Raw genomic sequence first — 18,068 nt, forward strand, 5'->3', positions numbered from 1 at the left:
TACTTCCAAGCCATAAGACTGCTGAACAATTAATCAAATACCCCCTGTATATAGCCTCATTATTGTTATGCGATTGTGTTACTTTTCACAACGTTTTACTTTAGTTTATTTGGTAAATATTTTCCTAACTCTTCTTGAACTGCACTGTTGGTTAAGGGCTTGTAAGTAAGCATTTCACGGTAAGGTTTACACTTGTTGTATTCGGCGCATGTGACAAATAAAGTTAGATTTGATTTGGTACCTGCATATGACTGCTGTAGGCTATCTATTCATCTTCCCTGTATGAGTGTATGGGATGTGCCAGTCTACCATGTATGTGTGCAGTGATCTGTATCTAAATTCAGATGCCATCTGACTCGTAGATGGAGGGTTTTGACATGGCTTGTGGTTCCTTTCTATCTGTCCAGGTAGATGTGTAAATATGGGCTTCATGTGTGTACAGCATGTATGAATGGTGCAAATATGAGTATTGGATGGCTAAGATATCAAATGGAGAACTCCCGCTCTGCCTCTTTAACTTCCCTTACACACACCAAACAACAGCACATTACCCTGCCCCTTTCTTTTCCCCTCCCCTCGTCTTACCTCCCACCTTTTCTTCGCTCACACCCCTCTCCCTCCCTCTCTCTCTTTGTGTTCTTGAATTATGTCCATTATTCCTGCTCTCACTCTGAGTCCTTGTGCTTCCTCTGTTCCTCTGTATAGTGGAGAGAGTTGTGTGCTTTTCTGAGTGGAGCGAAGTGCTTGCTATAGCAGCTGACTGGTATACTGACCCTGTCTTCATTTCACCTCTTCACCCACCAGCCCTGTCTGCTTTGACTAACTGACTCACCGGATTTCCCCCAGCTTTTATGCTCCGGTCTTGTATTGTTCCCCCCTGAGGCTGTACACCTAGTGTTTCAGAGAGGACTCTACCTTTACTGCTCTGTGGATTCTACTAAAGGATTTTTATCCTACCTCTGGGGTTTGTGTAGTTTTAGTGCAGTATGTCAGACAAAGTGAGTGTGGGGGTATGTGTAAATGTGTGTGAAGTTCTGTATGTAGCTGCTATGTGTGAGAGAGTAAATTAGTGTGTAAAAGTGTGTGTGCATCTCGAGGAACAAAAGGAAAATAATAGTTTTTGTTCGTGGAATAGATAGATGGATACCTTGTTGGACAGTATTAGTGTTGAGGAGGTATCCATGGGACACTTTGCGCTTCGGACCATGACTGGATCAGGTGGACACTGAGAGGGAACGCTGCTGCTTTGGATGCAGAAGGAGAGGTGAGTTCCATTGGGGGCATTTTGGGATTTTGGACTTCCTCCACTCACACAGCTAAAGTCAGTTACTCTCTGTGTGTCCAAACTGGTCCAAATGGCTGGGAACCATGTACCAACCAGGCACCAGCTGAGGCCCAGCCTTGTTGCCTCTCTGCCCCCAGCCTCCCAACCTCTCTGCCCCCAGCCTCCCTGCCTCTCTCCCCCAGCCTCCCTGCCTCTCTCCCCCAGCCTCCCTGCCTCTCTCCCCCAGCCTTCCTGCCTCTCTCCCCCAGCCTCCCTGCCTCTCTCCCCCAGCCTCCCTGCCTCTCTCCCCCAGCCTCCCAGCCTCTCTCCCCCAGCCTCCCTGCCCCTCTCCCCCAGCCTCCCTGCCTCTCTCCCCCTGCCTCCCTGCCTCTCCCCTCAGGGCTTACACAAGGGCAAAGACCACCTGCCGTCAGGCTCTCTGTGTCTCTCGCCCCTCTAAACCTGTTCATGTGACTGCAGCTGTGTCCTTTTCCATGCTTTATATTCCTCCTTTGCTTTTATTCTTTCTTTTGGCTTTTGGTCGGAGGCCAGTCAAAGTCTTTCCCCCAAGAACAATTGTTCTCTTTCTCCCTCTCGCTCCTTTTCTCCGTTTCCCCTCTTCCCCCTTCGCATAGCGCAGACTGCCGGGCTGAAATGGTCTTATGACACGCTGCAACTCCAGTAATTGTGTTCTCCTCACTCCCTGCTCACTCTTCTCTATTGTATTTAGTCACACCTCTCATTGTGTTGGGCCACAGGTTAACAGTTGTTTGTATTGATTTGGAATTCATACCCCTCTGACCTTACTTTTTCTCCGACTCTAGCCTGAAAGAGGGACTTCGACATTGTCTTTTCTTTTTTTCTTCTTTTTTTTTTTACAGTATAGCATGTCACTCTTTCTCCTCTCTCACACTCCTGGCTAATGAAGCTGAAATAAGACAGGAGCTGCTGCCAACCCAACTCTCTCTCTCTCTCTCTCTCTCTCTCTCTCTCTCTCTCTCTCTCTCTCTCGTGCTCTCTCTGTGTGTGTGTGTGCTAGTGTGTGTTTTAGTTCAGACCCTACGCTCATTCCACTGATGCCATCTCTGCAGTCTACTCATTAACATGTAAGGTGCCTCTCCTTTAAACAAATTAATGGGCAATGTTTCTGCTATGGCAGATCTTCTGTGGTAAATCTATATAAAAGCGTGTTGGACCGGTAAAGAGAGGTTCCCTGTATAACTTACACGTAGCTGATATTGTGAGTAGTGTTCTCTGTGTCGGAGTTAATGTGGCACTTCTGGTCCCTCACTGTTCTGTTCTGCTCTGGGAGCTGGGACTTTATGAGAGCCCTGCTGTCTTAACACCTCAATAGGCCCATTATTCATGCTCTGCCGTGCCAAGACCATACACTGACTCCTGCACTGATATATGACTGTGAGCTGGGACTCAGATATAGCACTGTGAGTTGGGTCTCAGATATAGGACTGTGAGCTGGGACTCAGATATAGAACAGTGAGCTGGGACTCAGATATAGAACAGTGAGCTGGGACTTAGATATAGAACAGTGAGCTGGGACTCAGATATAGAACTGTGAGCTGGGACTCAGATATAGAACTGTGAGCTGGGACTCAGATATAGGACTGTGAGCTGGGACTCAGATATAGAACTGTAAGCTGGGACTCAGATATAGATCTGTGAGCTGGGACTCAGATATAAAACTGTGAGCTGGGTCTCAGATATAGAACAGTGAACTGGGTCTCAGATATAGAACAGTGAGCTGGGTCTCAGATATAGAACTGTGAGCTGGGACTCAGATATAGAACAGTGAGCTGGGACTCAGATACAGAACAGTGAGCTGGGACTCAGATATAGAACTGTGAGCTGGGACTCAGATATAGAACAGTGAGCTGGGACTCAGATATAGATCTGTGAGCTGGGACTCAGATATAGAACTGTGAGCTGGGACTCAGATATAGAACTAGAATTTAGGCTAAGGTCTGTGTTGTCAGGTATGTTGCGAAGGTCAGTAATATTTCCGCCTCCCTACTCCAAACCATACCACACACACACACACACACACACACACCACACACACACACACACACACACACACACACACACACACACACACACACACACACACACACACACACACACACACACACACACACACAGCAGCGGATAGGCTGTGATGCTTTTGTGGGTTAGAGAGCCTGTGGATACATTAACTAGACCTAGACATCTGGCAGGCTCTCCATCCCTCCATCCCTCCAAGCTCTCCCATTTAAATGGTATGTACTGGGACCACACTACCTCCCTACTGTGTAAGCCCAGCCTAATGGGGTCCTGACTGAGGGTAACACTCTAACAGACAGTAGCAGGTAGAGCCAGAGGCAGAGAGACAGTGATTTAGAGCAGAGTTCAGGCCCACATTAGTCCATCTGAGAACTTCAATATGTCCTGGCTGCTGGTGACGAGCCCTGGGGGGAACTGGATATGGGGAAGAGCAACAGATGACTGTGCTGGAAGCATGAGGCCACCGACCGTCCATCTCCCCGGAGCCCGGGCCCCACTTCTGTTTTAACATCCCCACTGACCAACAGACACACTGAGCTCCTCAACACTGCACACTATTGAGTTTCCTCTTTTTCTCTCTCTCTGAGCCACTGCCGTACTCTTCATAGAGAGAAAGAGAGGGGGATGGAGAGAGAGAATGAGACAGATAGGAGAAAGACAGAGGGGATAGAGAGACAGAGACAGATAGGAGAAAGACAGAGGGGATAGAGAGAGAGACAGAGACAGATAGGAGAAAGACAGAGGGGATAGAGAGAGAGACAGAGACAGATAGGAGAAAGACAGAGGGGATAGAGAGAGAGACAGAGACAGATAGGAGAAAGACAGAGGGGATAGAGAGAGAGACAGAGACAGATAGGAGAAAGAATGAGAAGGAGAGAGGGAGTCGTATTGTATTGAAGGTGCCAACAGGGAGGTTACTGAGGTACAGTAATGTTGAAGTAGGCTATTTCCACTGAATCACTTTATTGTTGTGGCTGTCTGAGGAGAGGGTCCAAAGCGGTGAAAGATTTTGATTGTATGTGTGCGATGTGCATTCCTTTGTGGTGTGTGTGCATGAGTGCGTGTGTGCTTGTGTGTGCCTGTGTGTGTGCATGTGAGAGTGCATGCCCGTGTACTGTACGCTAGTGCATGTGAAAATGTGCACTGTACAGTATGTGTTTCACATACCAGGAGCCTGGTAAAATAGCTGTAGAAGTGTCCATACACACACATATCCAGCATCCAATCACTTTGACTGGCCAGTTCATTTGCAGTGCACTTCATTAGTGGTTGCCGGTAATGAGGAAAAGTCATCTGGTGTAAAATGATCTGCCAGTTGGATAGCAGAGACACAGAGAGGAATGAGAAGACATGCCATCCCAGGCCGTGTTGGCGCTGCCACAGAGGGGGCGCTTGTGTTGGGGATTAGACTGGACATGGCACTGGGCCACCCAACATATCTCACCCCACATGTCTTTTACTGGGCCCCTACCCCTCCCAGCTTACCATGTCCTCCCCACCCCCTGCCACCCATAGAGGTGACCAGGGCTGGGTGTTTGATGGGCCTTGGATGGCGTCCCGTTATGTGAAGCGATTATAGATGGTCTTTATAGAAGCTGGCATTAACAGGAGTGGGGCTGGGCATCAGCCATTAGCCTCTGTGCCTGACTAAAATTACCTCCTGGTGCTCGAAGGGGGAGGAGGGGAGGAGGGGAGGAGGGGAGGGAGGGGTAGAGATCTACCTTTGCCGGCCGGCTTTGTAAAGTGTGCCTCTCTGCTTGATTATTTTTAGGTTCCAGTGCCACTGTGAGAAGCTGCTTCAGTCCCATCAGAGCTGAGAGGTGTCCGATACAGCAGACGCAGAACAGGGAACGCCACACTACGCAGGAAGGCTGACAACCGATTGGAGAGGAGCGTGACGACAACAACCCAACCCATTCCAACGCTAGCCGTGCCAGGCTACTGCCAACCCCAGGACGCCATGATGATGACCGTAATGATGATGATGGCGATGATGGTGACATGTAGCTCCTTGCTCCTCTTGGGACTCATGGCCTCCCAGGTCTCGTCCAGCGGAATCCCCAAGACCAGTGACTCCTCTTCACCCTCCTCGTCCTCCTCACACCCATCCTCCTCTTCCCCTCGCATGAAGCTCTCCTACAAAGGTAAGGCCTGCCCGGTTAAACACTGCTGCGTGTGTTGCAGTCTGACTGGATGTGCTTCGGAGTGTGTGTTTGTTTCCGTGGATGTGTATATCTGAACCTTTCTGGCAGACAAAATCTAATTAAGGGACTAGAAGCAATAACTTTGAGAGTATCCGTCTCAGTGCCCCCAGCCCCTGCTACGCTCCAGCTCCTATAATATAGAGGCATATCCTTTTCATAAACACCTCTGAACAGTAGCCAGCAGGACTAATGTGGTTACTGTTGTTCTTGGCCGGGCTCACTGGAACAGGGTTGGGTTCTGTCTCCTGAGTCGCTTCAACAAACCCACACAAACTAGGTGCTTTTCTATCCTGCACAAAACATAAGGCCCCAGTGGAGAGAGAGAGATTGAGAGGGAGGGAGGGAGGGAGGGAGGGAGGGAGGGAGGGAGGGAGGGAGGGAGGGAGGGAGGGAGGGAGGGAGGGAGGGAGGGAGGGAGGGAGGGAATTAATGAATGACAGGGACATCATCATCCCATGCTGTAAGACTAGCCGGAAAGTAGCTACTTTATCAGTAGTTCAGAAACCTACTAGTGTTCCAGACCTACTACTCATCTCCATGATGACACAGGCCCTGTTTGGAGCATGTGCCATTAAATCATGGGATATCCCTGTCTCCATGGTTCCCCAGCGAGAGAGGAGATTAGGCCAAGGAGAGGAGAGCATGACACTTGCAACGCTAGGGTTGTGGGTTTATATTCATTGAGTCACCCTTACATTACTGTAAGACGCTTTGGATAAAAGTGTCTGCTAAACGGCATATATTTGTATTATTATGAGAAGAGAAGCGAGAGGAGGCTTCAATTCTCCAGATATTCGAAGCCCTGCTGAGACAGCTGATTCCAAAGCTGTAACAGAGATCAGGCTGCTGAGGGGAGCATGGCTCATAATAATGGATGGAACAGAGCGAATGGAATGACGGAAACCATGTGTTGAATGTATTTGATACCATTCCAAATATTCCGCTTCAGCCATTACCACGAGCCGGTCCTTCCTAATTAAGGTGCCACCAACCTCCTGTGCCATTCTGCCCTGGACTGACCCTGGCAGTAGAGCTAAATAACCACTTCCAATTGTATGGCCTTGTAAAAAACGTCAAACCATCAAATAGGGTCTCATTTATCGACATAAGCATAGCAAAACACCTATTTTCTCTGAGGAAAAACATACATTTCAGGGCTTTTTTGACTAGGAGAGTTCAATGTAATGTCTGTATGATCCACTGTGTGTGTTGTGTTTCAGAGCTGCAGCAGTTCCATGGCGTGCGGCGGTTCGAGCTGGAGCGCTCGTGCTGTTTCAGCGCTCTTTTATTGGATGAGGAGAGGGGACGGCTGTTCGTGGGCGCACGCAACTTCCTCTTGTCACTCAGCCTGGATAACATCGCCAAGCAGGAGCACAAGGTCAGTCCGCCTGTCAACCAGTCCATTTTACCCTATGCTATGTGAATATGTTTTCACTAGTGTTAGTGAATATCATAAATCTGACATTTTCATGAAACTGAAAAAGTTGTTTTACATTGATATTTCCTGTGTGTCATTTGACATACATTCAAACGGTCCAATGATCCATTTGGTAAAAAATGTGATGTTAAGATAAGACGAGCCAGGTTTGGACACACAGATATCTTTGTTGTGGTAGATAATCGTAGAGAGAGTGAGTTAGTGGTGCTCTAGCATGTCACAGTTGTGCTGACAGACTGATGGATCTCATCTCACTCTCATCCCCTCAAAGCAGATATGGAGATCAGTGGTTACCATGGCGATTTGGGGGTCACACAATCTGTGATTACCTGTCAACACCTCTCTCACACACATGCACACAGACGGACGCACGTTCAGACACATGCATGCACACACACACATACGTTTGTTTTACTATCCTTGTGGGGACCAAACAATTGACTCCCATTCGAAATCCTATTTTCCCTAACCCCTAACCATAACCTTATACCCTAATCACAAACCCCTAAACCTAAACCTAACCCTAACTCCTAATCCTTAACCCTAACCCTGATTCTAACCCTAACCCTAATTGTAAACCTAAACCTAAAATGTGCCTATTCCTTGTGGGGACCGTCGAAATGTCCCCACTTGAATTTTTGTATTGTTTTACTATCCTTGTGAGGACTTCTGGTCGGTCCTCACAAAGATAGTAAAACCCACACACACACACACACACACACACACACACACACACACACACACACACACACACACACACACACACACACACACGTAACTCACTAACCCATACCCTATAACCAGCCTAACATGCACTCTATAACCCTACACCTTACAGTGTCTGTAGGTTCTTGCAGACTGTGTGAAATCTGAGTGCTGAGCAGATTGTTTGACTCTGTTTGTGGTTTGGTGAGATATGATTTACAGCTTGTTTTCGCACTAGTGGCTCTCTTGTCGTTAAAGCTGTTTTCGCTCGTGGTCGTGTGGTTTTCTACTGTGTGACTTGTGGATTCTCAGCTCTTTCATGGTATGGGGTCCAGGAAGAAAAGAAGAGAGGAAGAGAGGGGGAGTGATAGAAAGGAGGAGAGGAGAGAGGTCCTCCCTCAGAAATGTCCCTCAGGGTGGTGGGCAGGCCTTTCCCTGCTTGAGGTCACGACCCCAGACCTATCTCCATCCTGCTGCCTCCTCTGACCTCTGACCTGTGCATTTCAGATCTACTGGCCAGCCCCGGTGGACTGGAGGGAGGAGTGTAACTGGGCAGGAAAGGACATCAATGTGAGTTAAAATACTTTCTTTTTAGGTTTTAAACTCTCAAAGTCATGTTTATTCTGATATACAGTATCTCACAGAGGCAGGTAGTACATTGTTTCCTGTGACTCTGAGGATGTAAGACTTCTCAGACAGAAATAAACCAGTTGTGACAGGTCACTTTCCAACACTACTCTCATTCAATATCACCACCCAGTTAAAGCTACAGTATATCTGGACACATCTCACTCTCTGATTTCCCAATCCTTTCCTGTCTTTCACCCACTCACATAGAGCGGAAGTGTTAGTAACTACAGTGCACTGTATGTCAGTGAACTAAAGGGTTGGTTGACTGGGTTGTTTGTGTTGGATGGTGAATGTGTGTGACTGTCCAATCCTCGTCATTGTTCTGCCCTGGGGCCTGAACGCTCCTTCCTCTGGCTGTAGGTGGGTGCAGACAGGGCCGGGTTCCACTGACACACCCTACAAACTCCTTAGGCCACTCAGACCACCCAAATGTACACTTTGCACATCTATCTCGCTCACTTCAAGCTAAATGTGTGTCTGTATGCGAGTGTGTGTGTATTCACACAATGCATGTTCGTGGATGTGCTTGTGTGTTCGTGCGCATTCGTGCGTGCGCAGGATCTGTGTGTGTGTGTGGTGTGTGTGTGTGTGTGTGTGTGTGTGTGTGTGTGTGTGTGTGTGTGTGGAGCTCTGGATAACAGAAACCCCTAATCAGTATGATTACACAGCTGGAGGAGACCGACAACGAGCCCCATTCATAATGCACAACTGGCTCCTGTTTCACCTAAAGAACTGTGTGTGTGTGTGTGTGTGTGTGTGTGTGTGTGTGTGTGTGTGTGTGTGTTTGTGTGTGTGTGTGTGTGTGTGTGTGTGTGTGTGTGTGTGTGTGTGTGTGTGTGTGTGTGTGTGTGTGTGTGTGTGTGTGTGTGTGTGTGTGCGTGTGTGTGTGCTGGAGAGAAAAGAGGTGAGGAAAAGACAGAATGAGCAAAGGAAAGAAGTAGGATCACATTAGGGCCCAAGATAAATGCTTTCATTGTATTTTCCCTCCTCTTTCTCTCTCTTCCGTTTCCTCCCTTTTCTCAATCTCACATGGTGACCCTGACCATGGCGTCAGCATGTGTGTGTCTCTGACTGTAGACGTGTGCATACATTCATCTGTGTGTGTGTGTGTGGATTAGGCAGTGTCATTATCTGGTCTCCTGGGTGTTTGCTCTGTGGTGTGTTGTGTTTAAATAAAGAAACAGACAGACTACACTAAGCATCACTGATTGACGTGGGTGTCTGAATGCACTGAGAAGGATGAAACCAGCTGTTTGTCCTCTCTCTCTTTCTCTCCTTTCTTTTTCATAAAAGATGTAGGTGAGGTTTTGGTCTTCTGTCTGTATTTGTCTTAAATCCTATTCGGCCAGGATTAGTTTTACTGGGGAGGGCAGGTGATGCTGGGGGGGCAGGTAGCGGCAGGCAGCCGAGTGGTTAGAGTGTTGGGCTAGTAATCGAAAGGTTGCTAGATCGAATCCCCAAGCTGACAAGGTAAAAATCTGTTGTTCTGCCCCTGACCAAGGCAGTTAACCCACTGTTCCTAGGCCGTCATTGTAAATAAGAATTTGTTCTTAACTGACTTGCCTAGTAAAATAAAATAAAAATTTAATTTGGAGGTCAGGTAACGAGCACAAAACACCACATCTGTAATTTTAGTCCCGTCTGAATCTGTCAGTCATTTTTATATTGCAGGAGTGTAACAATTCCAGCCAGAATAATTGACAGTTTTTTGGCAAACTCCAAACTCCTCTGATAATACTAAACCCATGCCAATCCCTGTGTTTTGAAAGAAATGTTGGAGTTTGACAGGTGTTGCTCACGGTTTGAGCAAGAAAAGAATAACTGATTTGATACATTTTATGACGTGCTGCTCATAGCCTATAAATGAAGGGCCTAAATGTTTTTTTACAGTCGATGATTTTATGACGTATACCGCGGATCGATAAAATATTCCTCAATTCAAATATAATGGCGACACTATACAAAAGATGGTTTGGTATGGTTTAGAAACTTGGGAAACAAGCTTGAGTTAACAGCGTAGCCTGTTATCGACCTGGACTTGGGAAGCAAGCTCGAGTTAACAGCGTAGCCTGTTATCGACCTGAACTTGGGAAGCAAGCTCGAGTTAACAGCGTAGCCTGTTATCGACCTGGACTTGGGAAGCAAGCTCGAGTTAACAGCGTAGCCTGTTATCGACCTGGACTTGGGAAGCAAGCTCGAGTTAACAGCGTAGCCTGTTATCGACCTGGACTTGGGAAGCAAGCTCGAGTTAACAGCGTAGCCTGTTATCGACCTGGACTTGGGAAGCAAGCTCGAGTTAACAGCGTAGCCTGTTATCGGCCTGGACTTGGGAAGCAAGCTCGAGTTAACAGCGTAGCCTGTTATCGGCCTGGACTTGGGAAGCAAGCTCGAGGTAACAGCGTAGCCTGTTATCGACCTGGACTTGTTGAAATATCTTCACGCCTAGAAAAGAAACCTCCAGGCTTCTGTCATAACTGTACATTTATTGAAAAAAAATTACAATTACAGAGGGCAGTCCGAATCGTCCGCTGGAATAACGGGGTAATAGTTACATAATCAACGTTCTCTAGTAATACTAGTCCCGTGCGAATAGGACTTTAGGAGAAAAGGTGGGCTATGCTATAGACAATGTGACTCCATGAGCTCATAAATCAGCTGACTGTGAGGTCCTAATATCACCTGAGAGAGACAAACTCACACACACACACACACACACACACACACACACACACACACACACACACACACACACACACACACACACACACACACACACACACACACACACACACACACACACACACACACACACACACACACACACACACACACACACACACACACAGTGATCTCTCTCTTGACCCTAATTATAGTGCTGTGTGTGTCTCTGCAGGGAGTGGCCTGAACCAGGGCAGGAAAGAAAAAAAGAGTTGTCTTTAAAACAAGTTGTCACTCTTTCTCTCTCTTTTCCTCTTTCACTATCTGTTTTTCTATCTGTCCTGTTTTTTCCCCAGAGAAACAAAGAGGCTCCCACCAGCTTGGCTCATTAATAATCAAAGTAATATACTGAACTTCACACAGCCAGTAAACAAGTCACAAAGGACAGGACAGTTAGATCTATTTGAATGGCTTCGGCTTTCTGCTAGACTGCTTAACCTGCAGTCCTAGCCAAAAGTTAACGTGAAATGTTGTCTGGTAATACATGGGATTCATTCCAGAATTGCTAAGTAGAATGGCATTGTGTAATGGCAAAATAATTTGCCAGCAAAACTGTCCAGGGGTATGCTTTGGATTTTATTTGTTTTTTTACTGCTCAGAAGGATTTCCTTCTACTGTAAAGTGCTTAATTATGGGAGCACCTTGCCACTGTGCACCGTGTTATTCTTAGTCATTAACATTATTAAAGGAAGGAGTTTCCTGGATGGTTTCTCTATCCTGGTTCTCAGAGTGCCACTCTCTTACCACAGACCAGCCAAGCGTTCAGCACTCTGAGAGTGAGATACAGGGAGATAGAGGGAGAGAGTTAGAAGGGGGTGGGGGTAGAGAGATATAGGCAGCATGTATAGTATGTAGGGAAAGAAGGATAAAGACAGAGAGAGAGAAAGAGAGAGAGAGAGAATAATAAAGAAGATTAGAGAAATGAATAGGTAGAGACAGAGATAGAGGTGGGAGAGAGAAAGAGAAAGGAAGGGAAAGAGAGAGAGTAGGATAAAAACAGAGAGAGAGAGAGTCACCCGCCCTTGTGTGCTGTAGTAACCTGCCCTGCGTAGCGGCAGTGATGTGCATTTTCTCAGTCAGAGGAGAGGAGTGTTTAATGAATGGGGTATTGTGGGGTCAGGGGTCAGGTGACCCATGTGAGTGGAGTCAGGGACCTGATTCTGACATTGGGATCACTGACTCAATCCCCCCTCCCTCTCTCTCTTAAAGCCTCTTCTCTTCATACCTTTTTTCTCTTCTCACTCTCTCTTCTCCTTCTCTCTCCCTTCTCACTCTCTCTTCTCCTTCTCTCTCTCTCTTCTCATTCTCTCTCTCTCGCTTCTCACTCTCCCTCGCTTCTCACTCTCTCGCTCTCGCTTCTCTCTCTCTCTCTCTTACAGTATCTTTCTCTCTCTCTTTTATCTCTTTCTGTTTATATCCTTCAATTCAAAAGGCTTTATTGGCAAGGGAAACGTCTTTAAATAAGTAAAATAGATAATAAACAAAAGTGAAATAATTAATCAAAAATGAACAGTGAACATTTCAAATGAATAGAGACAATTCAAATGTCATATCATGGCTATGTACAGTGTTATAACGAAGTGCAAATAGTTAAAGTACAAAAGGCAAGGCTATGCTCAATAGCAAGGCCATGGTCACTAAATCTGTACACAGTTAAAGCATTTCTTCATTTTGGGTCAGTCACAGTGGTCAGGTATTCTGTCGCTGTGAACTCTCTGTTTAGGCCCAAATAGCATTACAGTTTTTGCTCAGTTTTTTTGTTAATTCTTTCCAATGTGTCAAGTAATTATCTTTTTGTTTTCTCATGATGTGGTTGGGTCTAATTGTGTTGCTGTCCTGATGTTCTGTGTGGTCTGTTTGTGTTTGTGATCAAAGACCCAGGACCAGCTTGCTTAGTGGTCTCTTCTTTAGGTTAATGTCTTTGTAGATGATGGCTTTGTTATGGAAGGTTTGGGAATCACTTCCTTTAGGGGGTTGTAGAATTTAACAGCTCTTTTTGGATTTTTGATAATTAGTGGGTATCGTCTTAATTCTGCTCTGCATGCATCATTTGGTGTTGTACGTTGTACACAGAGGATGTTTTTACAGAATTCTGCATGCAGTCTCAATTTGGTGTTTGTCCCATTTTATGAATTCTTGATTGGTGAGCGGACCCCAGACCTTACAACCATAAAGGACAATGGGTTTTATAACTGATTAAAATATTTTGATGTTCCTTTTGATGGCGTAGAAGGCCCTTCTTGCCTTGTCTCTCAAATCGTTCACAGCTTTGTGGAAGTTACCTGTGGTGCTGATGTTTAGGTGGAAGTAGGCATGTTTTTTTGGTGTGCTCTAGGGAAATGGTGTCTAGATGGAATTTATATTTGTGGTCTTGAGAACTGGGCCTTTTTTGGATGACCATTATTGTTGTGTTACTGAGATTTACTGTCAGGGCACCCAGGTCTGGCAGAATCTGTGCAGAAGATCTAAGTGCTGCTGTAGGCCCTCCATGGTTGGGGAGAGAAGCACCAAATCATCAGCAAACAGTAGACATTTCCCTCACTAATATGTTGATATACATGTTGAAGAGGGTGGGGCTCAAGCTGTATCCCTGTCTCACCCCACGGCCCTGTGGAAAGAAAGTTATAATTTTTTTTGTCAATTAGGGTGTGCAGTGTGACTACGTGGTCTGTCGTACGGTAATTTGGTTAAAAGCCCATTTGACATTTACTCAGTACATTGTTTTCACTGAGGAAATGAACTAGTCTATGTAAATGTAGTCTGCTGTTAATGATAGTGCAGAGGTTTTTGCATTCTTCATCAAACCATTTTTCATTGTTGTTAATTTTCTTAGATTGGCTGGTTGAATTTTTTTTATTTGATAGGGAAGCTAAAGGTAAAATATAATGTTTGGCGTTCCCTGTCAGTAACTGCTAGGAGTGGTGGTAGGAGTCAGGCGCAGAGAGCAGAGGTAAGGAAATTTGTGTTTATTCCATAAAACACAAAACGGTCGACGCCAACACAACCGGCGTGAAAAATGCAAAGTGCCCAGAACAACAGGTACACAGCATGCATATAAAATAACACTTGTCGATCGCCAGCACATCCAATAACAAAAACACACTCTGACGCAAACTAATCCCGCACAAACCTGGGCGGGCTAAACAGGCTTAAATAACCATAAATCAAGAGAACCAAATGAGGAACAGGTGCAAACAATAAGACATACCAAACGAAAAGGAAAAAGGGATCAGCGGCGGCTAGTAGGCCGGTGAGGACGACCGCAGAGTGCCGCCCGAGCAGGCAGGGGAGCCACCTTCGGTGGAATTCGTGACAGTACCCCCCTCCTGACGCTCGGCTGCCGCAGCGCGCCGCCACCGGCCTCGAGGGCGACCCGGAGGACGAGGCGCAGGGCGATCCCCATGAAGGCGGTGGAATTCCCTCAGTAGTGGGGGGTCCAAAATGTCCTTCCTAGGTACCCAGCACCTCTCCTCCGCGCCGTACCCCTCCCAGTCGACGAGGTACTGTAGGCCCCCCCCCCCCGAAGTCTGGAGTCCAGAATGGCGCGTATCTTATACGCCGGGGACCCCCCAATGTCCAGCGGGGGTGGAGGAACCTCCGGCACCTCACCTTCCTGCATGGGACCAGCCACCACCGGCCTGAGGAGAGACACGTGAAACGAGAGGTTAATACGGTAGTAAGATGGAAGTTGTAACCGGTAACACACCTCGTTTATCCTCCTCAGGACTTTAACCTCTATGGGCTAGGTGGGATGCTTGCGTCCCACCTACTCAACAGCCAGTTGAATCCTGTGGCGCGTTATTCAAATCCTTAGATATGCTATTACTTCAATTTTTCAAAAATATGACTATTTTACACCATTTTAAAGATAAGACTCTCGTTAATCTAACCACACTGTCCGATTTCAAAAAGGCTTTACAACGAAAGCAAAACATTAGATTATGTCAGCAGAGTACCGAGCCAGAAATAATCAGACACCCATTTTTCAAGCTAGCATATAATGTCACATAAACCCAAACCACAGCTAAATGTAGCACTAACCTTTGATGATCTTCATCAGATGACAACCCTAGGACATTATGTTATACAATACATGCATGTTTTGTTCAATCAAGTTCATATTTATATCAAAAACCAGCTTTTTACATTAGCATGTGACTAGCATGTGACTAGCATTCCCACCGAACACTGCCGGTGAATTTACTAAATTACTCACGATAAACGTTCACAAAAAGCATAACAATTATTTTAAGAATTATAGATACAGAACTCCTCTATGCACTCGATATGTCCGATTTTAAAATAGCTTTTCGGTGAAAGCACATTTTGCAATATTCTCAGTAGATAGCCCGGCATCACAGGGCTAGCTATTTAGACACCCAGCAAGTTTAGCACTCACCAAAGTCAGATTTACTATAAGAAAAATGTTATTACCTTTGCTGTCTTCGTCAGAATGCACTCCCAGGACTTCTACTTCAATAACAAATGTTGGTTTGGTTCAAAATAATCCATAGTTATATCCAAATAGCGGCGTTTTGTTCGTGCGTTCAAGACACTATCCGGAAGGGTAAATAAGGGTGACGAGCATGGCGCAATTCGTGACAAAACATTTCTAAATATTCCATTACCGTACTTCGAAGCATGTCAACCGCTGTTTAAAATCAATTTTTATGCCATTTTTCTCATAAAAAAGCGATAATATTCCGACCGGGAATCTGCGTTTAGGTAAACAGACGAAAAAAAATAAAGCATAGGGTCGACTCGGGCACGCGCCTAAGCCCATAGTACTCTGATCGGCCACTTGCCAAACGCGATAAAGTGTTTCAGCCAGAGGCTGCCTCGATATCGTTCAGCTTTTTCCCGGGATCTGAGAGCCTATGGGAGCCGTAGGAAGTGTCACGTTATAGCAAAGATCCTCAGTCTTCAATAAAAAGAGCCAAGATGAAACACAACTTGTCAGACAGGCCACTTCCTGCATGGAATCTTCTCAGGTTTTTGCCTGCCATATGAGTTCTGTTATACTCACAGACACCATTCAAACAGTTTTAGAAACTTTAGGGTGTTTTCTATCCAAAGCCAATAATTATATGCATATTCTAGTTACTGGGCAGGAGTAGTAACCAGATTAAATCGGTTACGTTTTTTATCCGGCCGTGTCAATACTGCCCCCTAGCCCTAACAGGTTAACGTACAGGTCATTCTCTAGCAGTCGCCCAAGCACCTTGCGCACCAGGGAGACATGCGCGGCGCTGGTGGCGGAATAGATCAGGATGTCATCAATATACACCACCACCCCCTGCCCGTGCAGGTCCCTGAGAATCTCGTCAACAAAGGATTGAAAGACGGCTGGAGCATTCTTTAACCCATACGGCATGATGAGGTACTCATAGTGGCTCGATGTGGTACTGAATGCGGTTTTCCACTCGTCTCCTCCCCGGATACGCACCAGATTGTATGCGCTCCTGAGGTCCAGTTTCGTGAAAAAACGCGCGCCGTGATATGATTCCACCGCCGTAGCGATGAGAGGTAGCGGGTAACTAAACCCTACTGTGATAGATTTTAGACCTCGATAATCAATGCACGGACACAGCCCTCCATCCTTTTTCTTCACGAAAAAGAAACTTGAGGAGACGGGTGACATGGAGGGCGGAATGTACCCCTGTCTCAGAGATTCCGTGACATATGTCTCCATAGCCAACGTTTCCTCCTGTGACAATGGGTACACGTGACTCCTGGGAAGTGTAGCGTTTACCTGGAGGTTTATCACGCAATCCCCTCGTCGATGAGGTGGTAATCGGGTCGCCCTCTTTTTACAGAAGGCGATAGCCAAATCAGCATATTCTGAGGGAATGCGCACAGTGGAAACCTGGTCTGGACTCTCCACCGTCGTCGCACCGATGGAAACTCCCTTACACCTGCCTGAGCACTCCTCTGACCACCCTCTGAGAGCCCCCTGTCTCCACGAAATATTAGGATTGTGATTGGCCAGCCAGGGAATCCCCAGCACCACCGGAAACGCAGGCGAATCAATGAGGAAGAGACTAATCCGTTCCCCATGATCCCCCTGCGTTACCATGTCCAGTGGCACCGTGGCCTCCCTGACCAGTCCTGACCCTAATGGTCGGCTATCTAAGGAGTGCACGGGGAAAGGTTGGTCCAACGACACCAGGGGAATCCCTAGCCTTAACGCGAGCCCACGATCCATAAAGTTTCCAGCTGCACCTGAATCGACTAGCGCCTTATGCTGGAAAGAGGGAGAAAACAAGGGGAAAGTTACTAAAACGAACATATGACCAACAGGGAGCTCTGGGTGAGGTTGGTGCTTACTCACCTGAGGTGAACGAGGAGTGCTCCGCCTGCCATCCCGATTCCCAGAGGAGCTCCCCCAGCACCGGTTGGTAGTGTGTCCTCTCCGACCACACTGGGTACAGGAGGAGCCTCCTCCTCCGGTTCCCCTGGACGCGCCCCCCCCCCCCCCCCCCCCCCCCTAGCTCCATAGGGATGGGAGCTGGAGGACCTGGAGGTGGAACCAACAGGGCCCGGTCCGGACGCCCGCGTGCAGCCAGCAGGTTGTCGAGACGAATGGACATGTCTATTAGTTCATCCAGTGAGAGGGTAGTGTCCCGACAGGCTAGCTCCCGGCGGACATCCTCCCGGAGGCTACACCGATAGTGGTCCATCAGGGCCCTGTCGTTCCACCCCGCTCCAGCAGCCAAGGTCCGGAACTCCAGAGCAAAGTCCTGTGCGCTCCTCGTCTCCTGCCGCAGGTGGAACAGCCGTTCACCCGCCGCCCGGCCCTCTGCTGGGTGGTCGAACACGGCCCGGAAACGGCGGGTGAACTCGGGGTAGTGATCCCTTGCCGAGTCTGGGCCATACCACACTGCGTTGGCCCACTCCATGGCACGTCCCATTAAGCAGGAGACGAGGACGCTTACGCTCTCCTCTCCCGAGGGAGTTGGACGAACGGTAGCGAGGTACAACTCCAACTGTAGCAGGAACCCCTGGCACCCAGCCGCCGCTCCATCGTACTCCCTGGGGAGAGCCAGGCGCA

At 47.3% G+C, this 18,068-nt stretch overlaps 1 protein-coding gene across 2 annotated transcripts in view; it reads left to right on the forward strand.

The window, feature by feature from the left end:
- Window positions 1-18,068, forward strand: part of sema3b (sema domain, immunoglobulin domain (Ig), short basic domain, secreted, (semaphorin) 3B) — an 87,584-nt gene that overhangs the window by 50,586 nt on the left and 18,930 nt on the right. The window contains exons 2-5 of one of the 2 annotated variants that reach the window (XM_082959942.1): window positions 1,136-1,264; window positions 5,094-5,466; window positions 6,747-6,904; window positions 8,177-8,239. In XM_082959942.1, the coding sequence (XP_082816068.1) occupies window positions 5,283-5,466; window positions 6,747-6,904; window positions 8,177-8,239 (405 nt within the window). In that variant the 5' untranslated portion in view covers window positions 1,136-1,264; window positions 5,094-5,282. The remainder of the gene's footprint in view (window positions 1-1,135; window positions 1,265-5,093; window positions 5,467-6,746; window positions 6,905-8,176; window positions 8,240-18,068) is intronic. The other variant, XM_082959940.1, reaches the window with a different exon arrangement.

This window comes from Salmo salar, chromosome 13, assembly GCF_965601325.2.
Source record: "Salmo salar chromosome 13, fSalSal1, whole genome shotgun sequence".
NCBI classification, from domain to species: Eukaryota; Metazoa; Chordata; class Actinopteri; order Salmoniformes; family Salmonidae; genus Salmo; species Salmo salar.